The 27,286-nt window shown below is 33.9% G+C and overlaps 1 protein-coding gene across 1 annotated transcript; it reads left to right on the top strand.

The window, feature by feature from the left end:
- The first annotated feature begins 5,860 nt into the window (after positions 1-5,860).
- LOC120090887 (uncharacterized) lies at positions 5,861-6,531 on the top strand. Its single transcript, XM_039048582.1, has 2 exons — positions 5,861-5,977; positions 6,136-6,531. The coding sequence occupies exons 1-2, from the start codon at positions 5,861-5,863 to the stop codon at positions 6,529-6,531; spliced, it is 513 nt and encodes a 170-aa protein (XP_038904510.1).
- Positions 6,532-27,286: the final 20,755 nt, after the last annotated feature.

Below are 27,286 nucleotides of genomic sequence, written 5' to 3'. Positions count from 1 at the left end.
TGCTAAGTACATGGGGTTTCCTTGTGAGAGTTCAAATCTCTCAAGCGATGGTTTCATTTTTTTCTCTCTCATTTTCGTATATTTATAGTCTTTTTGAAAACCCCATCTACACCTTTTCTTTTCCCTACACTCAAACTTAATATTTTTTTGACTAAAAAAAAACCTTTTAAAACGGTACATAGTATGGATTTGATAATTAAAAGCTATCATTAAAAATATCAAAAGGTTAAAAAAATTAATATTGTTTAATTAAAAATGTTAATTAAATTATATGTTAGTCCCTAGACCTTGCTTCCAACGTAGTTTTTTTTAGCAAAATTTTGTGCTTACTTCCTTGACTGCGGAACCAAGCACAAAGGATTCCATTGTTGAACAAATTCTGCATCTTTCATCATGTTACTTTCTAGGAGCATACAATGTTCTATAATCTCTCGGTCTTTCATGCTTCTCTTTCAGGACCTCTTCTCCCTCTTCTTGATGATTCCCCTGATTTTTTCCCTTCCCTTGCATCTTCTAGTGATACTGAGCTTGAGTAATCTGCACCCGTCTCTGTTGATCGTGATTCGTCATCTGTCTCACCTATGGAGTCTGAACTTGCTCTTGACTCTGCTTCTCCTGTTCGAAGCACCACTCGGGTAAGGGCACATTCCATTCATCTTCGAGATGTTCACTATGACAGTAAGCTATGCATGATGAACTCCATGCCTTAGACAAGATGCATACATGAGACTATATTAACTTACCTCCTGTTAAGAAACCCATTGGTTGCAAGTGGGTCTACAAGATCAAGACTCGCTCTGATAATTCTATTAAACATTATAAAGCTCAACTGGTGGCAAAAGGATACTCTCATAAATATAGGATCTACTATGAAGAAACCTTTGTACTTGTGGCTCAGATGACATCCGTCCAGAGTTTCTTAACCCTTGTTGTAGCCAAACAGTGGCCTCTGTTTCAGATGGATGTCAAGAATGCATTCCTTAATTGGGCTTTATCTAAGAAAGTCTATATGCAACCATCCCCAGATATCTCTCCGTCATCTCAAAAGGTGTCTCCTTCTCGAACGTTGTATGGGTTGAAACAAGCTGAGAAGGTGATTGATGACCATTTAAAGTTGAGAAAGAACACGTTGTCCTTTCCTCGTCATCTCAAAAGAAGGTGAGAAAGAACACGTTGTCCTTTCCTAACTAAAGTTAAGTTACAAAGGAGAACTAATTTTTTACCCAAAACTTGAAACAGTCACAAGTTTAGTGATTGATGACCATTTAAAGTTGATTGGTTATCGATCACTAAATCTATGAATTGTTTTTTTTTCCTAGGCTTGCAACTAAATCTACGAATTGCAAAAATGAAGAAGTGGAGGTTCTCACACGTAAGGAACTCTCAAAGAAGAAGGGTTGTAACGTTCTCACTCAAATTTCATTCAACCAATTCTACAACATTTTATTAATGATTTTATTTTTAATTTTTTTATCTTGATTTATTCTTGTTTTGCTTTAATCTTATACTATAGTTTTTACATTTCTTGAAGAAACACTTGAATTATTAGTCAAATTTATAAAGCAAAAGCACAATTTTAGAGAACTACTTTTTATTTAGGTTTTGTTTGATAATCATTTGCACTACAACAAATAGCACATTTGATAGCTTTTAAAAAACATTGTCGTAGACTTTTCATAGCGTTTTCGAAATGTTGTCGTAGTCCCCGTTATTGAAAGTCCCCGAATTTCCATAACGTTTTTTTAATGCTATAAAAAATCAATTTTTGAAAGCACATATTTAATGTTATGAAAAAGTTTCATAGCGTTGGCAAAGAATGCTATTTTATAGCATTTTTTATAATGATAAAAAAAAGTTATAAAAGACTTTCTATAGCATTTTAGACATGCTATTGTAGCCAATGTTATTGAAAGTCACTAACTTTCTATAGCGTTTTTTCAATGCTATAAGAAAAGCTATAAAATATTCATTTTTTTTTTTTACATAATTTTTATGTCCTGGAAAGTTTTCATAATATTAAAAAAATGCTATAATTGACTTTTGATTGCAGTTTTTACAATCATAAAAAAATTGCTATAAAAACCATATTGCATTTTGTATCTCGCCTTGATAATCGATTTTGATCAAAATGTATATAGTTTAGATAGCACTTTATACCAGTAACAAACTATTATAAATGAAGTTATAAAATAAACCGTAATCATATAAATCTTTAATATTGTAAGTACATTTAAATCAAAATAAATTTTCAGTAGTGTAACTATCGTTTGTAATAGGATGCTTCAATCAATACAACATTCTATCAAAATAACCATATTTTTTGTGGAGTCGACATGTTGTACAAATTACATTAAGATAAAGAAAAAAACAATGCAATTTCAACTTTCAAGTTTCCTCAAGATATGTAAGTATCCTTTAGTCTCCATCATTTTAAAATGATGCATCCATTAGTATTTGCATCAAAAAATTTGAGAAGTCTTTTATCCCTTCTTGTTGCAAAAAGGACATATATTTACCATCAAACTCAAAACTCATTCATCAAATGTGACAATATATTTCTACAATAGAGCTTGAACATGATGTAAAACTAAAATTGTAAAAGACAAATATGAGTGGAAAAAATACTGCATGTAACTAAAGAGACCATATACCAAAGTTCAAAAATAGAGAAATCACAATCTTTACCTTCAATTTAATAAACCTATAATATCAAGAGTTTACATAGTTATTTGACATAAACAAGAAGATTGAAGTAAACACTTACTTTAAAGATGTGCATTCTTCAAAACATGGATCAATACCTAAAGAAAAGTCAAAGCCTTTAGCACTAGACATTTAGTCCAGCCAACAATTTACAAATCTAAATGTAAAATTAAGAATTTTCAACACTAAAAAAAAAAATGAATACAAAATTAAACTTACAAAAATATATTGAGTGATATGTGCATATCCATTAAAGCATAGCATTCCTCCTTGGCTGAATGCAAGTCTTGCAAAAATCCAACATGTAAATGAGATATGAAGGTCAGAGATGGGAGTTTGGGACATAGACTTTACTTTAATGTTGAGAACTAATATGAAAGACGAAATTGAAAAACCATGAAGTAAACTAGAAGTGTATTTTCATAGACTTTATTTACCCTGTATTTTCATTTGCTACTTACTCCATTGAAGGTAGCCAACTTGCCAAATGAATCCATAAAGAAATACATAAGTAAAATCAAGAAACATACAAACAAAATATTTTGTTACATGTCAACTTCGTGCAAAAAAATATAAAAGAATAAACACAAACTTGTATCTGATATCTTCAAAAATGGTACATTATATTACACTTGAAATTTTATTAAGACCGCTTTTGAATCTAAAGGAAAAATCATAAACTCCATCTTGGTTTTATATTGCAATCATAAAGAACAACAAAAGGCATTAGTTTTGGGCCTAGAATTGCAAAAAATAACCAACATAATTTTCTCTGAATTCTTAAGAGAACAAAGATATAACCCCTTAATAGAATAAGAACACGAAAGCACAACCGTTTAACATAATAAGAGAACAAATAACACAACTCCTTAAGAGAACAAGAACATAAAATCGTTCTGTAATAAAATAATTATTTGGAAGAAAGCCAATGTTGATTATTTAACTCAAAGCAACAAAGGATAGGCACCATGGTTAAAATCAATTCACAAATATCTAAGTTAAAAAGAGCAAGTATTTCATATTCTTAATTCAACTTGACTCCAAAAACTGCATATTACCCAAAAAAACAATGAGTGTAAAAGAGCATTATGAATTCAACAGATGGTTCTACTTTTTTCTACTTTCGATGTAAAATACTCAGCCATCAACTCCAAGCAGGAAACTCCTACAAGTTTCTATATCTCTATATGATTCTACTTTTTTATCACCCATTTTTTAATAACTAGGATGTTGAAGGATCTCATTCCCTTATCACCAATAATCTTGGAGACGTTTTGTCAACCCAAACAAGAGTATAAATAATAACTATGTGTATATTGGAAAGACATAACACTTCTCCCAATAAATGAACGACATAACACTTCTCCCAATAAATGAACGACTTATGAGAGTGTAGAAGAGCATTATGAATTCATCAGATGATGAAATGAAATATAAGCTTGCATACCTCATTGCTTCTACTCTTAGGAAAAGAACAACTTTTTACCATTGAAATTGGGTATTCCAATTTCTTCATTGAGATTTTTGTCTTTCTTTTCAATCCTCTCGTTAATGGGTAATTGCATTTTCACTTGAACTTTTCCTTAAATCAAAGCAGAGATTCAACAAAATAACCACAAATAGAGAAAACATGGTAGCATAAACAATCATAAAGCGTAAATATAAAGGGAAAAAAAGGATAAAATCTATTAAAAAAAGCAAGAAAACCAATTAAGTAGTAGACAAACCAGAAAGAGATCAACAAAGGTCGGGAGGATAATGCTTTTACAAATTGAAAAAAGAAAAGATTGCGGTGCCAATTAAAGTGAAGAGTTCACTAAAATTGACAAAATTCAAACTAGTAAGCAATAAGCAAAGCAAATGCGAAGCTTTGAATGCTTTTCCACCATTTTGTTACAAATACTTTGACTAATCTAGGTTTTTGTTCAATTTAGTGTCTCCAACCTCCTCAACCACAAAACGCACATAGTGTCTCCAACTTCTTGAGGTCTTGATCAGTAGAAGAAATTCTCAAGTTATTTCCTATGCAAGTTATTCTCCACATAGCGAGGGAGCATGAGTGAGGGAGCATCGAGAGGGAGAGCATCGAGTGGGTGAGCATCGAGAGGGGGAGCATCGAGTAGGTGAGCATCGAGTAGGTGAGCAATGAGTGGGGGAACGATGATCGAGTTCTGGACCGGATCAAGACTTGGATCGAGTTCGATCGAGGATCGAGTTTTAGATCGGATTGAGTTCTAGACCAGATCGAGTTCTTCACAGTGGCGATCGAGGATCAAGTTCTAGACCAAATCGAGTTTCAATGGTCGAACACCAACACTAGAACGAAGTTGCACACATAAACATTCAGATCTTAGTAGAACGCACAATCTGATTAATGGTGAAAGCACGTGCAATTGGACAAAGGGCAGGAAAGCTTTGGATTTATGCGTATGGCAGAGCAGTATAGATCAAAGATGGATTTGCCTCCGTCAATGACCATTTGACGGGCATAGATAGCTGACAAAAGCAGTAGATTGAGAAGTATAAAACCCTAGGATTTGGACTTTGATACCATATGGAAATAATATTTGAATGAATAATTTCTTGTTAATACTTGAGATTTACCTAGAGAATTTATGGAAAGGAAAAAAACCAAAATTTCTAATTATAGCCTAAATATATGCATAATACATAAATTAAGACCTCAATATCTCAACAAACTGAAATTAAACTTGACAAACATACCTAGGAATTAGTGTGTGCTTGCTCACATAGGCATCGAAGAAGAGAGAGTCCTGGCGTTGCCATCGTTCAAGAGCTCGTCAATGATTGTTAGTAACTCAAAACTGCAAATTAGTTTTTAAGTTGGTTTAGTCAATTCCTAGTTTCTAAGAAATAGTTGAAGTTATTTTTAGTTTAGTCAAGTCTAAGTTTCTATTCTTGTGGAGTTAGTGGGATTAGTTGCTAACATTATAGAATCTATTTTTAGACTTAAGATATGTATTTATATGGAGTTTTCTAGAATGAAATTCATACACTTTTCATTTTTCTCATTTCCTTCTCATTAGTTAGAACAACAGTGGTATCAGAGCCCTCAATTCTTATGGGATCTGTGAGTGAGAATCGGTGAAATATCTCCGAGAGAAACTGAGTGATACATCGTTGAGAGTTATTAGAGATGGAATTAGGATCAAACAGTCTTTCTTCATTGGCTCCACCTGTGTTTGATGGTGAAATATACCAGGCATGGGCTATCAGAATGCAAGCTTACATGGAGGGTTATGATTATTGGGATGTAATTGAGCAAGACTATGAGATTGCTCCATTTTCTAATAATCCAATAATACATCAGATTAAGACTCACAAGGAAAGGGTCACCAGGAAGGAAAAAGCTCGAGCTTGCCTATATGCAGTTGTGTCTCCCACCATATCAACAAAATTTTGGCCTTGAAGTCGGTAAAGAAGATCTGGGAGTTCCTCAAAAGTGAGTATGAAGGTGATGAGAGGATTAAAGGCATGAAAGTGTTGAACTTGGTGCAAGAATTCGAGAGAATGCAAATGAAGGATTCTGAGCCCATTAAAGAGTATTTAGATAAATTGATTGGGATTTCTAATAAGGCAAGAGCATTAGGAACCAATTTATCTGAAAATAGATTGGTTCAGAAGATTCTAGTTTCAATACCTGAGAGATATGAAGCAACCATTGCTTCCTTAGAAAATACTAAAGACCTCTCAAAACTCAAGGTGATAGAAGTGGTTAGTGATTTGCAAGCACAAGAGCAAAGAAGGTTGATTAGACAAAAAGGAAGCATTGAGGGGGTATTGAAAGCTAGATTGCAACAAGGATAAGGTGGAAGAGAGAGAAAGGGGAAAGGGAAGAAGGGAAGTGACAATAATAGCTCAGAGTCTACTACAAACGATGCTGGTAGTACATGGAAGCACTGTGGGAAGCATAATCATCCACATTTCAGATGCTGGAGAAGGCCAGATGTGAATTGTAGAATATGTCATTTATTGGGGCACATTGAATGATTCTGTAAGGAAGCAAAAACTCAACAACAAGGAGGAGCACATGTTGTAGTATAGTAGGAAGAAAACCAACTCTTTGTGGCTACTTGTTTCTCATCAATCACTCGATGTGATGGTTGGTTGGTTGATAGTAGGTGTACCAATCACATGACAAGTGACAAAGAGTTGTTCAAGGACCTTGACAAGTCATTCAAGTCAAGGGTGAGGATAGGAAACGGTGAGTATCTAGAAGCAAAGGGGGAGGGAACAGTGTCAATAGAGAGCTGTGTTGGAACCAAGTTGATTACTGAAGTGTTGTTTGTCCCTGAAATTGATCAAAACTTGTTAAGCGTTGGTCAATTAGTAGATAAGGGATTCAAAGTGTTGTTTGAAGAAGGAGAGTGCCTCATTTCTGATTCCAATGGGAATGAGTTGTTGAAAATAAAGATGCAGCACAAAAGCTTTTCGTTGGATCCACTCGAAAAAGAGCAGATAGCTTTCAAGTGTCAAGTGAATGACACTGAGTTATGGCACGAGAGGTTGGGGCATTTTCATCAGAAAGGGTTGCAATATTTGTAGAAGAATGAAATGGTAGTAGGAGTACCAGTTCTGGAGGAGTTGAAAACAAACTGCAGAGCTTGTTTAACAAGGAAGCAAACAAGGTTGCCTTTCAAGAAGTCACAATGGAAAGTAATTGAGAAGTTGCAGCTCATCCACACTGACTTTTGTGGACCTCAACCAACTCTCTCACTAAATGGTAGTAGGTATTTCATTATCTTTATTGATGATTATAACATAATGTATTGGATATATTTGATGAAGCATAAGTATGAAGTAGCTAAGTGTTTCTGAAGTTTAAGAAATGGGTTGAGAATCAAAGTGGCTGTAAGATTCAAGTGGTGAGAACTGATAATGGGACTGAATATACATCGTAAAGGTTCAATTCCTTCTGTGAAGAAGCTGGGATAGAGCATCAGCTCACTGCTTGTTCGTTGCTATCGTGATTCGTTCTAGAAATGTTTTGTATAAAATAAATTGGAAGAATAAGTTCTAAGTGGAAGTGATGAGAATATGCTTTGATGCGTTTAAGTAAATGTGACGCATTGGGGTGTCAGGTATATGCAACAGAACGCACACAACTCGTTCTAATGACGTTCAATTTTTCCTAAACCAGACCCAAGTATAAATCTAATTTAGGTTCCTGGTAAGTCCAGGGTCAAACTCAGGGATTCAGTTAACTAAATGCAGACCTTTCGTTGTATCTACTGTACGGGTTTTCCTAGATAAATGTGAGAAATGTGTTATTTACACTAAATTGTTGTGCCTGTGCAAGAGATGCAAAATAGTTAAGTAGTTAGTGATGGATCATGTGAGAATGAAGTTTAATATAAGTGGACGCGTCGGTCTAAGATGAATGTACACAAACCAGGATGTGATGTGGATGAGATGGAGTGATTTGTTTATCTTTTGTTCATGTGTTAGACTTCATTCAACATTTCTCAATGTGAATAACATACAAAATCTGTCTCTAGGATGCATGCGTCTAACACAGAATGCAATAGACACCAGCAAGTCTATCTCTAGTTGTACTAGGCATTCTACTTGATGCAACTTAATTATTCTTTCGAACAATCTAAGTTAAAGATTCTTTTTATTAATTTATCAAGTTGGCTTGAGCGTTGGAATGAAGTTTGGCATAGAGTATCAATGCGTTCAATATAAAAAAGAAATAAACAATGGCAAGTATGATGGATCAAATATATGAATTTTATAAAGAAACAGAGAGTCTTTACCAAAAAATATTTAATCAAATGAAATGAAAGTGATAAATGAGATGAAGGAAACTCAGTCAAGCCAAAGAATACAATCTCTTGTATTTCTTTGGCTCAATCTCGTTGTGTACAATCACTTGTATAGGAATTGGATGAAGTGTCTTTCTCAAGAGTGGCTTCCTTCACTTCCTGACCAGCGATGGTGGTGGTTCTCAACCTTTCTGATCGTCTGGCACCACAGCACAACTTCTAAGAACTAAAACTATGACTAAAATATACAGAAAGTAAGGATCTTGATAATTTTCAAACTTCTCGACTTTGGAGGGACTTCATTTATTTATAGGTGTTGGTCACGTCCACTTGGTGAATGGGCAGCATTAAAGTCCATGCCCTGGTTAGCCGCCTGACTCTCAGAAGTTTTTCAGATGCCGAATGCTGCGTGGAAGCTTTTCAGACGCCGCCTGCTGCAGGTGCCCATACTTGTAAGTGGTGATGTGACTAAATCAGCTTGGAACAATGAAACTCCCTCCGACACATGGCCCATGCGTTAGAGCTTTTCCTATGGTGTCTAATGCGTTAGCGTTAATCCTTGCATTGAAATCCTGCAATACAATGCGTTAGTGCCGCGATATTTAGTAATAAAACTTCTTTTGCATGAGTTTGCTAATGTTTGAATAAATCCATGTGTTTCTTCTAAAAATGAGGAGAATTTATCATTAAAAAAACTTAGTTGTTCCAACTTAAGAACAAGTTATCATTGCTTCATATTCTCTACAGCAAATTGGAGTCAGTGAGAGGAAGAACAGGAGTATTATGGAAATGACAAGATGCTTATTACATGAGAAAAAACTTGCCAAAGGAATTTTGGGTTGAAGCAGCAAACACAACAGTCTTTCTATTGAATAGACTACCTACAAGGGTATTGGAGAAGAAGACACCTTATGAAGCTTGGTTTGATACTAAACCAAAACTGACAAATTTGAAGGTGTTTGGTTGCTTGTGTTTTTCTTATGCTCCACAGGTGAAGAGAGACAAGTTGAGTGAGAAGGCGAAACTAGCAATCTTTGTAGGCTATAGCATGGTGTCCAAAGCCTACAAGATCTATCAACTTCACACAGAGAAGATAGTGATGAGTAGAGATGTTTCATTTTTGGAGGAAGAGGAGTGAGACTAGACAGAAGAAGCAGAGGTGAAGCAACAAGAAGTCTCTCTGGATCTTGATGAATTAGTTGAGAGACTAGACTATTGAGGAAGGTGTATGAAAGAAGTAGTGTAGCTGCATTAGAGCTTACAGGATATGAAGAAACTAAAAGAGATATGAAGTTGATGGAGGCAATGAAGGAAGAATTGAGTATGATAGAGAAAAACAATACATAGGAGCTGGTGGAGAAGCCTGCAGACAGGAAAATGATTGAAGTCAAATGAATTTTCAAAACCAAATTGAACCTAGATGGCTCTGTGAACAAGCTCAAGGCTAGGTTAGGGGTAAAAAGGTATGTACAAGTATTGTGAATTGATTTTTCTGAGACTTTTGTACCAGTTACAAGAATGGACACAATTAAGTTGCTACTGGTTGGGTCAGCCCAGCATAGATGGAAGGTGTATCAGCTAGATATGAAGTCAACATTCCTAAATGAAGTGTTAGAATAAGATATCTATGTTGAGCAACCAAACGGATTCATCATACCAAGACAAGAGCAGAAGGTTTATTTGTTGAAGAAGATTCTCTATAGGTTGAAGCAAGCTCCTAGGGCATGGTACAACAAGATGGATGATCACTTGCTAAACCTGGGTTTTGTGAAGAGTCTAAGTGAATCCACACACTATGTGAAGAAATCAAGTATTGCTATTGTGATTGTATCTCTCTATGTAGATGACTTACTAGTGACAGGAAGTGATGATGTTCAGATAGAGATATTCAAGCAAGAAATGATGAAGGTGTTTGAGATAATTGATCTAGGTCTGATGCATTACTTCCTAGGTATGGAGATTCAACAAAGGTAGAATGAAATGCTCCTCTGTCAAAAAAAGTATGTAAAAGAGATATTGAAGAGGTTCAATATGGAGGAATGTAAGTGAACACTCCAATGATTCAGAAGGAGAAGTTGCAAAAGGATGATGGAGAGGAACCTGTCGTGAGAATGTGTACAGAAGTCTAATTGGATGCCTCATGTATCTTACATCCACTAGGCCTGACATTATGTACACTATAAGTGTCTTATCTAGATTTCTTCATTGTCCAAGCAAGAATCATACGGTTGCTGAAAAAAGAGTTATGAGATATCTGAAAGGCACACTGTCTTTTGGGATTAAATTTAGTAAAGTTGAAAATTTTGAGTTGCAAGGCTACTCAGATAGTGATTGGGCTAGGTCATTAGATGATATGAAGAGCACCTCTGGCTTACTTTTGGGTCAGGATGTTTCTCATGGTGTTCAAAGAAGCAAGATATAGTGGCTCAATCAACTGCAGAAGTTGAGTTCATTGCAGCGACGGCAACAGTCAACCAAGTTGTTTGGTTGAAGAAATTGATGCATGACTTGCATCTGAAGCAGGAAAAGTGTGTGAAGGTATTTGTGGATAATCAAGTCACTCTAACCATTTCATTGAATACAATTTTTCATAGAAGGACCAAAAATTTTAAGATCAAGTATTATGTTATGAGAGAGATGCAGAAGGAAGGAGAAGTGCAGCTGGTACATTGCAGCTCAGAAGAGAAAATAGCTATTATCTTCACTAAGTCTTTTTGTGTGAGTTGTTTTCAAGCTCTTAGAAATAAGTTAGGTGTTTGCATTATTTGAGTTAGGAGGAGAATGTTAGTAACTCAAAACTGAAAAATTAGTTTTTGAGTTGGTTTAGTCAATTCCTTGGTCCTAGGAAATAGTTGAAGTTATTTTTAGTTGTAGTCAAGTCTAAGTTACTATTCTTGTGGAGTTAGGGGATTAGTTGCAAACATTGTGGAATCTATTTTTAGATTTACGATATGTATTTATATGGAGTTTTCTAGAATAAAATTCACACACTTCTAGTTTTTCTCATTTCCCTCTCATTAGTTAGAACAACAGATACATCCTTCCGCTCACACCATGTAAAGGAAAGATGAGTGCTCAAGTCTACCCACTCACACAATGTAAAGGAGTCTCACACACCCATTGCTAACCAACATGTTGTGAACATTGTCATTTGAGGGTTGTGTGCACCTCCGTGGGGGGAAATATAAAGAAAGTATCCAATCTGCAGAGGAAATGAGAGAACAGAGATGATAAAATTCTAGAGCAAGAGATGATAAAGTAAATGAGTGAGGTGATTTCTCATCAAGTAAAAATTAGAAAAGGAACTAAAACTGTGTTCTCCAAGCAAAAATAAAGAGTGGAAGAAAGCTTGTCACCAAGCATCCAAGAGAAATCACTCAAATTGAAGTCGTTGTCTTTGAAACATTTTTAACTCGATGCCATTGAAATACTTACTATTGTCGCTGCATTCGAGAGATCTTTTAGGGGTTTTAGTCGTCGAGTACTCATCTTTGTCCATGTCGCCGTAAACTCATTCCTTGATCGAAGATATCATATGTAGAGCCCAGTTGCGTACGTGAAGTGAAAAATTCAAATTGGTGTGGCCTGTGTGTTCTTCGTTTTGGAGACAAAATTTTACTCAAAGATTACAAGAGTGAAAGAAGTAGATTAGCCGCAATGTAAAGAGAAAATAGAATAGAGTGAAACGTGAAGGCGGGAACTGAAAAAATTTTGGGGGGGGGGGGGGGGGGGGGGGGGGTGGGCGTGGACAAAACGCGCCTATCTTTTGTTGGAGCTTTTATAGCCGTTTTTATATATGTTATGTAGAAAAGTAATAGAAAGTCATATTTGTTGTACATTGGTTTTTAGTTTTTGTTTTTTAAAATTAAGCCTATTTTCTCCATATTTCTTACAATCATTTACATCATTCAAGTATAATGGTTGAAATTTTAAACAATTGGTGAAAAATAGATAACAAAGGAAGAAATTTGGATGTAAAAGTAGTGCCCATAGACCTAATTCTAAAAAACAAAAACAAAAAATAAAATAGTTACCAAACAGGACTTTAGCTTTCAAATTTTGACTTGTTATTTATAACATTGATGGAAGGCTGATGACAAAATAAGAAAACTTATAAGCATAAATACTTTTTATATGTTTATTTTTAAGAATAAAAAATTAAAAATTAAATGGTTATCAAATAAAACCTAACAAATTACCATTTCGTGAAACTTGAAGGGCGTGGACTTAAACCCTTTAACTAGACGTATGAGTTGGGCTTTTGGGTATGTGGGGTGAGGAGTGGAATACTGAGGAGGACGGACGTATGAAGTCTAGGGAGTTAACTATTAGGATCAAGTATAAGGAATTGATAAGATATAAAATTGATATTTTTTAATAGTGAGACCCACAAACTCCTTAGACCAAATAAGGAGTGGAGTTCACAAACCCTCACTTCCTTACTCCTACTTCTCAACTCCTTGGGCCAAACACAGTTTAGGCATTACCTCCAAGTTGGGTTGATTTGATGTACTTGGAGGATCCTTAGAAAAACAAGATAAATGACCTATATCTATTGTGAAATGTATTTTTATAGAAAATCATAATTTGTAAAAGACTAACATACCCCAACACATACAAAATTCTGCTTAGATTATGTTTTATATTTTCAGAGATCAACAAATATGTGTTTGACAATTAGTCTGAATTATATTTCTAAATTTGTTTTCAGAATCTGTGATACAAACAATACAAATTCGGAAAACAACATTTTTATGTTTATATTGCATCTGGATTTTGAAGTTTAAATTTTAAAATACGGAACTATATTCAATAAAGATAAAAAAAAAAACATTTAGAAATATAATATGTCATGTTATAAACTCAATTCATTTTTAAAAATTAAAATATTTATCATGTAATGTATTATAAATTATATAATATTACAAAATAATAACTATACAAATTTTTTAAACATAAAACATGTTCATAAATAAATTAATAATATGTTATTATCAACTAATTTTTTATGAGTAATTATAACTAGTTTTATAATTTATAAATTACTATCAAGTGTGTCAGGTGCATCACATATATTTAGGGTGTATGGTGTATCAAGTGTATCAAGTATATCAAGTATATCAAGTGTGTCAAGTGTATATCAAGTATAGAGGTGTTCAAATCACCCACAATTTGACAACCCAAACAACCTAGACTACCTAACCCAAAATGTAAGGGTTGGGTTGAGTTAGCTTTGTTCTTGGGTTGGATTGAGTTAACTTTTTCTATTTTTATTAGGTTGAGTTGGATCGTGGATTGGTTGAAAAAAATGGATTGACCCAACCAAACCCAAATATATATATATATATATATATATATATATATATATTTCTCATTGTTTAAAGTTTGATTACTTTGTGTTGATTAATTTGTGAATTTTTAATATTTTCTTTTAAAATTGTTATGATATTTGTTTTTGTTTCAAGTTTGTAATAAGTATCATAAATATTTGGTATTGGACATTTGAGTTTTATGAAATTTCAGTTATTAGTCTTGTGTTGTACGCAAATTTACATATTTTTAATTACAAGAAAGTTACAACTCGATAACCCAACTCAACCCAACCCGAATTTTAAGGGTTGGGTTGGAAACTTTATTGGGGTCTTTTGGGTTGCCGACCCAGAAAAACACCCTCAACCCAACCCAAACCATGTATACCTCTAATCAAGTGTATCAAGTGTATTCATACATTTTTTACATTTTTTACATATTATATTTTAAAGGGTAATTGCAATTGGTAGCATTTTTAGGAATAATAACCAAATGTATAACATCATTTTAATTTTTTTTTAAATATAGACAAGACTATCAACGATAGACTTCTATCGTTCATAGACTCTTACCAGTGATATGATCTATCACTGATAGACTCTTATCAATAATATGATCTATCACTGATATATTATTTAAATTTGGCCATATTTGCAATTTTTTTACATTAAGTTATATCTGCTAATACTTTGGGTCTAATATCTATATTTGCAACTGCCCCTTTTTAAAACATGGGTTGGGCTTGTTTTTTTTTTTTTTTTTTTTCTTTTTTTGCAAAACTAAAAAATTTGGGTTAGAGGCTTAATATTAAGAACTTATTAGGCCCCTTAAAATTTTAGTTATTAGTCATGAGTTGTACATAAATTTACATATTTTTAATAAAAAAAAAAAGCTATAATCAGATAACTCAACCCAACCTAGCTTGAATTTAAAGGGTTGAATTGGAGATTTTATTTGGGTCTTTTGGGTTGTCAACTGAAAAAAACACTCTCAACCCAACACAACCCATGTACACCTCTTATCAAGTGTATTCATACATCTTTTACATTTTATATTTTACATTGTGGATCGAGCTTTTTTTTTTTCTTTTTGACTTTTTCTACAAAACTAAAAGATTTGGATTATGGGCCTAATATTAAGAACTTATTTTGCCCATTTTACAACTAGTCCTATCTGAAAACATGAAATACAACTCTAATTTCTGTTTTTAGATTCTCTACCAAACAACACCTAAACTTTCCAACACACAGACTATGTATACTACAATTTATCCTTGACAGAGAGGTCAAAACCTCACTCAAATCATTCAAAAGCATCATCCTTTCTCATGAAATTAAAAATACAAATACATAGTATGTATGAAAAATAACAATTTAGTTTTCATACCCAAGGTTCGAAATATTGATGTTGATGAAAATTTTGAGAAACTTTATGGAAATTGATGGAAATTGTTATACTTATTTAATGAAGTTTGATTATGGTTAAACTAGACTATAATTGACCATTTTTAATCATTATTTCTATAAAATAAGACAATATTTAGATATATGCTGTAAAATATTTGTGTAAATGTTAATGCGAGAGCAAAAATTTTAAACAAATAAAAAAGTAATTATAAAATAATATCAAATATTAGAAATTAATTACAAAATTAAAAAACATGAAATATTTTCATTTAATCTAATGGTAATTTTTTTATTATAAAATGATGGGGATCCAAAAATGAAAAATCATAGCATGAAACTAATATAATATAACATAATAAGAATAGAAAAACCATAAAATTAAACATAACACAACATAATGGAAAAGAAAAAAAAGAAAACTGTACAAGTAAATAGAGCTTGAGAGAAAATGATAGAAATATTAGAGAACTCATATTAATTCAAGTTTGAGGTAAAATGATGTGAAAATTTAATGAAAAATATATAAATGAAAATATATGTGATTGCCTGAAAATAAAGATTTTGTATGGTAATAGAGAAAAAACTTCCTTACAGTTCCTTTGAGCTACCATAGCTAATTGCTATAAATAAAAATAAAAAAAAAATCAAAATATCGATTGAAATTTCAAAATTTCGAGAAATTGGGAAAAATCGAAATTCTCCCCTATCAAAATTTTGAGCCCATCAAAATCTCATGAAATTCCAAGATTTCGACCAAAAATTTAAACTAGGCTTGTACCATGAAATAGAAACCAGGAAATGATATTGTATGTTGGGAATTAGGTAGTTTTTTAAAGGTTAAAGACCATTAAACATTCGTAAAAGCAACAATTTGGTCCTTGAACTCTATATCGCAACAGTTTAGTCCTAATTTAGTCTTTATTTTGTCTTTATTTTGAAATTTCTTTTCAAAATTAAGTGTTAACTTTTTCTTTTTATTACAAATTGAGGGTAGGGAGATTTTGAAGCATGGACCTCTTGGTCCTCAACATATACATGTCAATTGAGCCAAGCTCTTGTTGGCAAATTAAGTGTCAACTTTTTATGTAACAACTTAATTTCTATCGTTTATAAAAAAAAAAAAAAAAATGATTTCCAATGAGTTTATCGATCTACATGTGTGATAAATTTCATTAAATTTTTATAATACTTTTCATAATAAGAACTAAATTGTTACAAACTGCAAAGTCTAGGGACTAAAATGTTACTTATTAAAAGTTCAAGGATTTAGTTGTTACAAATTAAAAAATACAGTGACTAAAGCATTACAACTAAAATTAAGGGACTTTATGAAAAAAAAGTATTATAAAATTTTTTATGAAATTAAGCATTACAACTACATATACATAATTAAAAAAAGATATATCATTCAATTTTTATGAAAGTTCATGGACCAAAAGTGATTTTAAACCTCTTTTCTAAATCAATTTCGTGAGTTATTAAGGTCTTGTTTAATAATCATTTGGTTTTTGAATTTTTTGTTTTTGAAAAATATACCTATTTCCTCCCAGATTCTTACAATGATATGCATCTTTATTAAGTAAAATAGTTGAATTCTTAGCCAAATTCTGAAAAATTCAAAAATAATTTTTTTAGATTTTCAAAATTTTCCTTCACTAAAAATAGATAACAAAACAAAAACTTTAGAGGCAGAATAATTGTTTATAGACTTAATTTCTAAAAACTAATAAACTAAGATCCGTTTGATTACTATTTTGTTTTAAGTTTTTGTTTTTGCAAATTAAGTCTGTTGAAGGAGAAATTTTGGACAACCACAAATTACCATGTCGTTTACTAAATTAATGATGAAATTTCAAAATATTAAATTTGTGATCAAATAGGAGTTGACATGTGCCCTAAATTGAAGTTGAAGACAAATTTTGATGATGCCACGTGGTTTCAACATGACTGTTGAATTGGATAAAATTAACATGGTCTAATTTAGTATTATTATTATTTGGGTTAAAGTCTCTAAACCCAAAAATATGCAGAATTTGACCCAGATGTCAAATCAAACCCAAATCCAACTAATTGGGTCCAAGAGTCATACTAATGGATCAACAAAGCCCAAATCCAACTAATTGAGCCTAAGAGCTAGGTTCATGGATCAACCAAGCCCAAGCCCATAAAGCCCACCTGAGAACTATATAAATAGAGAAGCTCTCTTCATTTGTTAGGGGTCAGAAATTCTACATTCAGAGAGCCTAGAGAGAATTCATCACAAACAGAAGACTCCCAAGACTTCTGAAACTGCACTCCTAGAAGACAGAAGATCCTTGAAGACACAAAGACTCTTTCAAGACTTTTACTTCAAGAACATTCAGTGCCTTTCTTCTTTAAGTCAAGTAAATCCATTCAACCGAGAGAGAATCATAGGATCAAGTACTAGAGATCGAATCACATCGCATCAAATCAACATCGACATCAACACCAACTCAAGCTCAACTCCACAAAATACGATTCTCCAGAAACCTCGTGTGAACAAATTTGGCACGCACAATTGGATCTCTCTACCTCTCATCTCTCTCTTAGCATCCAAACAAGACAAATGGCATCCAAGAAGATGGCATCCAGAGCTTCCTCCACAAACAGCTCTTACACGGGAGCTGTCACTCACAGTCGCTCAAGGGAAGTTAGTAGGAGCAAGAGCAAAGCTCCCTCATCGTGCACAACATCTTGAGGCAAATGATGGAGTCCCCATCAGGCAGGGTTGTCATCAAGGAGAACCCCCTATTTGACAACTTCGCTTCTTCCTTCGGCAAGCCGAAAAAGGATTCACAGCCAGATGTGATTTTCATCATGATGGCAGATGTAACAGCTGAAGCGGCCATAACAGAGATGGAAAGGAAGATCAACTTTCTAATGAAAGCCGTTGAGGAGCAAGACCATGAGATCACTGCCCTAAGAGGACAAATGCAATCTCGAGAGGCTACTGAATCAAGCCAAGCACCAACGGTCAAAGCAACTGACAAAGGGAAGACCGTGTTGCAAGAAAACCAGTTGCAATAGTCAACTTTGTTGGCCTTTTTGTCGGGCCAACAGCTGCAAGACATGATTATGACTTCCATAAGGGCTCAGTATGGAGGCCCAACTTAAAATTCTTCCCTGTATTCCAAGCCATACATCTAGAGGATCGACAACTTGAGAATTTCTACAGGGTATCAACCCTCAAAGTTCCAGCAGTTTGACGGAAAGGGCAACCCAAAGCAACACATAATTAATATAATTAATATATTATAAATAAATATGATAACTAACTTATCATATTATATTTATAACCTATAGTTTTAATATTTCATCATATGAAACATATAAACCATAGTTCAACATATAAACCATAGTTCTTTTTCTATTTTATGGTACGTAATATAAATCATATTTATATTAATTTCTCCAATTAATGTATCTAATACACCGCGTCAATTATATCACATATAAATGAATTTCTTCTTGTTAATTTGAACACTTCAAACTAACCCAAAATCTAATTCTCAACTTGAACCCATTGAGTTACCAAGGGGACCTCATTGATCTGTAGCTTGAAGCTCTAACGGTACGTGAATAACTGACTAAACTATTTAGTCACGAGATCCACCATTCGTTAACTGTTGGTCACTTCACTAAAGATCGACAGTTGCACTCTTCTCACTACAGATATATTAATAAAATGCATAACCTAAGATGGATTTTAAATCTATATGTCACACTATGGCATATAAAAAAACATACATCTCATGTACACTAAATAAAAGTTGATGAACCGGGATAATTAGCCTCAAATCCTCAAAAATAAAGCTAACTATTACAAAGAACAATGAGTCTGCCGGTTCAAACAGGCGAATCGGGTCTTGAACCATTCGGGCGAAGAACACATCTCCTTAATCGTGTAACAGCTCCTTATGCTCGTCTAGTAACGCTGTATGAGCATAAACGATCGTGTACCTTTGACTATGTGATGAAGCATGAATGAAGGTCATGCGATCGTGCAGCACATTGTGCAACACAAGCTTTAAACGATCAAGTAGACAACAACGATTAGGTGAATCATAATCGTCTAAACAATCACGAAGCAAGCGTTAGGTATCGTATATTGGGTGATCGTGTAGTTAGTGACTATGCGATGAAGCATGTTGAACTACATGATCATTTAGTGCATGCGATTACTAAACGATGACTGTCAAAAACTCTTATACGATCATTTACCTCAAGCGTCCATGCGATCGAGCAGCCAACACTACATAATAGAGTAAACTCTTTACTCAATCATTTAGCATTAGCTATACGATCGTTTAGCCAAATCTCAAAAATCGTTTAGCTTGGGCTACACAATGCAACCAACCTTTGGTCTTCTTCCTCGATGAGAACTGCATCTCCATGCTTCGAAGCTTCATCACGAATGACTTAAAAAAACTTCACACACTTTGAATACAGATTTGATTGCTTGTTAATTAAGCCCAATAACGTAGGGCCCTTACCAATTAATACTTTGTAAACTTAAAAAAAGCTTTAAACAGAGGCAACCATCCCGTAAACATCCATCAACACATCCACAAACACATTTAACTCTTAAATGCATTGCAGAAGAAACTTAAAAACCCACCACGACTATAAAAGAAGTTCAATATAGCAATAGAATTTGGAATATCAGAACAACCTGGCTCTTATACCAATTGAAGGAAATCTTAAATAGATCTCCATGAGTGGTGGAAGTGGATCGTTCCAAATTCAATTCAGAATAAACACAACAATCACAGTCTAACTGGAAACATACAGATTATGCATTAACCAAAATTACAGTATGCCACAAGAGAATACAAAGGATAGAGTATGCATACCTTTGAAGAACTATTCTTCAAGTACCCTCGATCAGTTTCCAATGCATCCAAAATCGCACTCGAACGCAAAGAAAGAAACACCAACAGCACGAACGTCTGGATACACCACGACCATAAGTGTTACCTTGGTATTCTCGGTGTGAGAATCCAGGAGTTGTGGGATCTGTGTGATTCTGGATTGGGGAAGAAAGGAGGTATACGATTGAGTAAGTAGGAGATATAAAAATTGTCTATCACATAGATGATGTACGGAGATATAAAAATTGTCTATCACATAGATGATGTACTCGATCGTTCAGAAAATGGAAGCCTATCACTTAGACTTTGCTATTCGATCATGTAGCAACAATCAACAAGTAACTATCGTATAGTCAACTCTTAACGATCGTGTATGCTCTCAATGCTATCACTTAGTAAAAACTATTTTTCCTTGATAGCCTTTTTCTGAGATTCTTTCGAGTGAATTAACTACTAATTTTGGAAAACAATTTTCCTTTTTATCTCACGGTAACCATAAAACTTCCAATAACCTCCCACTTCATTCGGTTGTTAGAGAAAAAGAATTAATTATCATATAATTAATATATTATAAATAAATATGATAACCAACTTATCATATTATATTTATAACCTATAGTTTTAATATTTCATCATATGAAACATATAAACCATAGTTCTTTTTCTATTTTATGGTACTTAATATAAATCATATTTATATTAATTCCTCCAATTAATATATCTAATACATCACATCAATTATATCACATATAATTGAATTTCCTCTTCTTAATTTAAACACTTCAAACTAACCCAAAATCTGATTCTCAACTTGAACCTATTGAACTACAAAAAGAACCTCATAGACCTGTAGCTTGAAGCTCTAATGGGACGTGAATAACTGATTAAACTCTTTAGTCACAAGATCCACCATCCGTTAACTATTGGTCACTCCATTAAAGACCGACAGCTGCACTCTTCTCACTATAGATATATTTATGTGTTCATATAATCAATCAACAGTGTGATAACCCTTCACAAATCGCTCGTAAGTACAGCTAGGCCAATTTACCGTTTTGCCTCTGTAGTTACATCTAACTTCTTAAATACCATTGATTCCTCTAATGAACAATTAGTCATAGTCCTACTATGACTGAGTCCTCTCTTCCAAAGAGAGGGTGTGGCCACTATGTTAAAGAACCAGAATCAGCCCTTAAGGAAGAAATTTATCTACTTACCCCTGCTTCAGGGAAGTTACTCCTTCCCTGAAGCAGGGGTAAGTAGATAAATTCCATCTTGTGTAGCTGAGTTCCTAACTCCCCAATCAGACGAATTCCCAAAAAGGTAGGCTTGTTGAGATGGCTCTGGCCACTCTCACCCATACTAATCAAAGACCACCCTCGCAGGCAGGAGTTCTCAACTCACTCAAGATTAAGGTCATGTCACCTACGGTCATTTTAGTGAAATGTAAGTCTCAATTATCAAAGACGTTATATAAAGAGACTAATCATCTCGTGGTCCAGTCTTATACAAACTCTTTGTATAGGACACCCCCGCTCACATGTCGCAACATGAATGGTCAGGATCAGACTATTTGTAGCACTTTACAATACTTGTAAACATCTACAAAACGGGTCGTATCCGTAGTATCACCAGGATAAGGTATCCCTCCTTTATCCTTATACTACATACCATTTGGGTTATTACATAAGGCATGATCCACTTGTATGTCTCACATACATGCTTAAATTACTTGAAATAACCACGAATCTTAGTTTATTGGATATGAGTAAATGTAAATAAAATAACAGTTATTATATTAATAACGATGTATACAAAAAATTTATAAACTGCGAGAACACCGGGAGAATTAGGACACCAATCCCGACAATCTCTCACTTGGCCTAATGCCTCGGGAGACTAATGTACAATACATAAAAACAGTATAATATACAATAAATTAGGGCATACTCTATACCCCAGTATCATTTTTCACTTTCTCTAAACAAGGTGCCGCATGTCCCGTAGTCCCGGACTCTCTGGATGACCCTCAAACACTTTAGCCGTGAGAGCCTTTGTAAACAGATCAGCAACATTGTATTCCGATGCAGTCTTCATGACTATCACATCACCGCGATGCACAATCTCCCTGATCATATGATACTTTCGTTCGATATGCTTGCCTCTTCGGTGATTTCATGGTTCCTTAGAATTTTCTACAGCCTCGTTGTTATCACAATAAAGAGTGATCGGAAAAGACATATTTGGAACAACTTCCTTCCAAATCTGTAAGGAACTTCCTAACCCAAATAGCCTTTTTAGCATCTTCACAAGCGACTACGTATTCAGCTTCCATAGTAGAGTCTATAATGCATTCTTGCTTGATGTTTCGCCAAACTACAGCCCCTCCATTCAGAGTGAACACTGACCCTCATGTCAATTTTTTAGAATCTCTATTAGTTTGAAAGTCAGAGTCTGTGTATCCTGTAAGGATCAAATCCGTATCTCCATACACGAGCATATAGTCTCTCGTTCTCTGAAGATACTTAAGAATCGTTTTGACCACTGTCCAGTGATCGATGTTTTGTCAAACTCAAGTACGGAGGGTTCGCTGCTACTTTAAGCTCAAGTTCAGAGGCTCTATCAATGCTTTTCCATCTTCAAGTTCAGAGGCTTTGTCGATGCTCCTCCATCTTCAAGTTCAGAGGCTTTGTCGATGCTCTTCCATCTTCAAGTTTAGAGGCTTCACCACTTCCTTTTCAAAGTTAGGTTGGGATGTTCCGCTCCCGCTTCAAAATATTGGTGCAGATTCCTTCCTTCTCCAAATTGTTGGTACAACTTTGCTCCCCCGCCCCCCCAACAAAAGAAAAAAAAAACAAAAAAGGCTAGGTAACGCTTCGTTCCTTCTCCAAAATGTTGGTGCAACTGCTCTCCCTCCCTAAAATGTTGGTGCAACTTCGCTCTCTCTCAAAAAATGTTGGTATGGCTTCGGCTCATATGTGAAATCACGTTTGGTCTGCCTAGTTTTGCCTTACATGTGAGATCAAGTCTGGTCCGCCTGGCTTTTCCTCATGTACGAGATCAAGTTTGGTCTGTCTAGCACCACCTCATATGTGAGATCAAGTCTGACCCTCTTGCCTCTACCTTAACTGCACAGTTGAATCCGGTCTACTTTGCTTCGCTTCAACTGCGCGATCAAGTCCAATCTACCAGGTTCCGCATTCCGTCTACCAAGCTTCGCCTTATGTGTAAAATCAGGCCATGTATTAAGATTGAAGCCAATAAGGGGCGGAGATCAAAGCCATTAGAGCATTGAGTTGGAAACCGACGGAATGCTCAAGTTAAAAACTTAGGTTGGAACTGTCGGAACCCTTAGACCGCGTACTAAGATCGAAGCCAATAAAGGGCGGAGATCAAAGCCATTAGAGTATTAACTTGGAAACTGATGGAATGCTCAAGTCAAAGACTGAGGCTGGAACTGACGGAACCCTCAAGCCGCATATTAAGATCGAAGCCAATAAGGGGCGGAGATCAAAGTCGTTAGAGCACTGAGTTGGAAACCGACAGAATGCTCAAGTTAAAGACTGAGGATGGGACCGACCGAATCCTCATGCCACGTAATAAGATCGAAGCCAGTAATGGGGAAGATCAGAGCCGTTAGAGCATTGAACTGGAAACCGATGGAATGCTCAAGTCAAAGATTGAGGCTGGAACCGACAAAACTTTCAGGCCGCGTACTAAGATCGAAGTCAATAAAAGGCCGAGATCGGAGCCGTTAGAGCATTGAGTTAGAAACCGACGGAATGCTCAAGTCAGAGATTAAGGCTGAGACCGATGGAACTCTCAGGCCGCGTACTAAGATCGAAGCAAACAAAGTGCCAAAGTCCTCAAGGACTTAGGGCGAAGTATTCAGGTCACGAATTAAGATCGGGCTTGCAGAAAGAATGTTGAAATTGACCTCTCAGGCCACTTGGCATTTTGTTCATAACTGAAAAAAATGGGGGCAAGTTAATAAATTAAAATATATATATTTAAAAAAAAGGGTGATAGAAAATTTTAAAGAAATTTTTAAAAAATAAATCACATCAAATGGAAGGTAGAAAAAAGAGAAAAGAAAGAGGAAATAAAATAAAAAGAAAAAGAAAAAACGGTGGAAAAAATATGAAAGAAATAAAGAAAGGATAACAAAAAAAAAAAAAAAAAAAAAAGAGAGAGAAGAAGAAAGAAAACGTTGGGAGGAGAGCAAAATGAGAGAAAGAAAAGTGTAGAAGAAGAGAAGGGAATAAGGATAATAGAGGGGTAAAGGTAATAGAGGTTTCATAACAAATTAGGAAATCCAAATTAAATAGAGATTTGATTTAAAATATTAGATTTCTATTAGATTTCCTAATTTGATTCTATTCTGATTTCAAATTAAATTAAACAAATTTCCTATTTAATTTAATTTTTTTTAGATTTTGTCCTCAAATTTATCCTCAAAAGATTAAGACATATTCTAAATTCTATTTAAAATCAAATTAAATTGGGTATAAAATTTAAATTTTTCTTAAATTAAAAATTTAGCCATATTCTAAATTTCATTTTTGAAATGCAAATTCTTAAGTTTTTATCTTCAAATCAAATTAAATTAGGGATAGAATTTGAAATTTTTCTTAAATTTAATTTTGGCGATACTCCAAATTTCATTTTTTTTTTTTTATGGTTTTATCTCCAAATCAAACTAAATTGGGGATAAAGCTTGACATTTTTCATAAATTAAACTTTGGTCATATTCCAAATTTCTAAATTTAAATTTTTAAGTTTTTGTCTCCAAATCAAAATAAATTGGGGATGAAAACTTGAAGCTTTTTTTAAAGTTTCGCAGGTCCCAAACTTTATCACAAATTTCAATCAAACTTATGTACTAAATTTAAAGTTTGATTATTTGAACATATCGAGGTCAAGGATAAATTACTTCTATCTTGATTCCAACTTTATCTTTTTCGAGATCCATCCACCCACATCGGTTTATAGATCTCGAAAAGGTGCATTTGTTGAAGGAGAATTTTCGGACCAATAACAAATTACCACGTCGTTTAATAAATTAATGATGAAATTACAAAATATTAAATTTGAGACCAATTAGGAGTTGACATGTGCCCCAAATTGAAGTTGAAGTCGATGATGCTACGTTGTTTCATTTGAATTAGATAAAATTAACTTGGTCCAATTTAATATTATTATTATTTGGGTTAAAGTCTCTAAATAAAAAAATAAGTTGAATTTGACCCTGATGTCAAATGAAACCAAAATCAAACTAATTGGGTCTAAGAGTCATACTCATGGATCAACCAAACTCAAATCCAACTAATTGGGCCCAAGAGTCAGGCCCGTGGGTTAACCAAGCCCAAGTCCATAAAGTCCACCTGAGAACTATATAAATAGAGAAGCTCTCTTTATTTCATCAACAAGCAGAAACTTCCAAGACTACCGAAGCTGTACCCCTAGAAGACAGAAGACCCTTAAAGACACAAAGACTCTTACAAGACTTCTACTTCAAGAACGTCAGTGTCTTTCTTCTTCAAGTCAAGCACATTCACTCGGGAACGTCAGTGTCTTTCTTCTTCAAGTGAATGACTTCAAGAACGTCAGTGTCTTTCTTCTTCAAGTCAAGCACATTCACTCGGGAACGTCAGTGTCTTTCTTCTTCAAGTCAAGCACATTCACTCAACCGAGAGAGAATCAGAGGATCAAGTACTAGAGATCGAACCACATCGCATCAAATCAATATCGACATCAACACCAACTCAAGCTCAACTCTAGGAAATATGTTTCTCCGGAAATCACGTGTGAACAAAGTCTATGGACGTTACTTCCATCTCCAAATTTCTTGTTTTGTTATCTACTTTTCACCAATAGTATAAAACACTAAGCCAAATTTTGTGAACTAAAAAAAATAGCTTTCAAAAAGTTGTTTTTATTTTTAGAATTAGCCTAAGAATTAAACTATTGAACTAGAAAAAAATGTTAATTATTATAAGAAATATGAATGAAATATGCTTAATTTTTAAAAATAAAAATAACTAAATAGTTACCAAACAATGCCTAAATAGTCATTTCCACTTTTTGAATAAGCCAGGCATAGTTTTGATTTAATGTCTAGTGAATGAAGCAATATTTGCCTGACATTTTAGATGGAAGAGCAGCTGTATAAGGTTAAGATTACTTACACTTTAATCTTCCTTTTAATTATTCCAGACTCGAATTTCTTTAATTCTTTTGGCCTAATTTTTGCTTTAGTTATTTTTAATAATTCAAAAATTAAATACTTGATCAAATTGTTCTTTACAATATTTTCTCCCATTTATTTGGTTTTAAATAATTTTGCCTCTTAAATTTCATACCAAAGTATTTTTTCCACAAATTTCTTCATAGATTTTCTCCTAAATTGCGTAATTGACCATACAAACTCCTTTAAGTCTTTTTCCCCCTCAAAACGGCTAATATTGAATGGTCATTTATCTCCTTTTGTTGATATCATTATATGTTTTCATTTGATTTTTTTACCCTAGGATAGAAATAAGGTCACATTTATCCATCCGTAATGAAAATTGGTATAATTGTAATAGAATTTCATCAATAGATCAATTGTAATCAGCTAGAATTACAAATATATGAGGATTACTTTTAATCACATTTATTTAGAATTATAAATATGTCATATTGTTACCGTTACCATTTTCTAATAGAAAATTTGATTTGTTGTACACTAACAATAACGATAACTTAATTTTGAAATGCAAATCAATTGATCGTCCTATACTTATCATTCAATTTGTGTTTTTTTAATTACAGATTGGGTAGCAGGCCTTACATGTAAGTACAAATATAGAAAATATAATAAACAACAACAAATGTAATTCATTTTAATCCACTTTTGAGATTACCATTTATTCATTATTAATTGTAGATAATCATCCGATAACCAGAAGTCCTAATTTCGTACTATGAGCTATTTTGCAATCATCACGTTGAAGTAAACTCCTTGTTTAAATTACCCTAGATGTGGAATATCATTTATGTAGGTATTAAAAGTCCAACCATATGAAATTATTACTATGCACATTAAAGTAAATCAAAGTTTCCCTCCTTGTTGGTACAATCAACTTGCCAATAATTGAAAGTTATTCCAAATCATATCTAATCTATAAAAGAGGAATTAGCATTT

This window comes from Benincasa hispida, chromosome 11, assembly GCF_027475165.1.
Source record: "Benincasa hispida cultivar pf3 chromosome 11, pf3_genome.v1.1, whole genome shotgun sequence".
In the NCBI taxonomy this organism is placed as follows: Eukaryota; Viridiplantae; Streptophyta; class Magnoliopsida; order Cucurbitales; family Cucurbitaceae; genus Benincasa; species Benincasa hispida.
The sequence above is the reverse complement of the archived record's forward strand: the minus strand, read 5'-3'. Positions and strand labels throughout refer to the sequence as shown.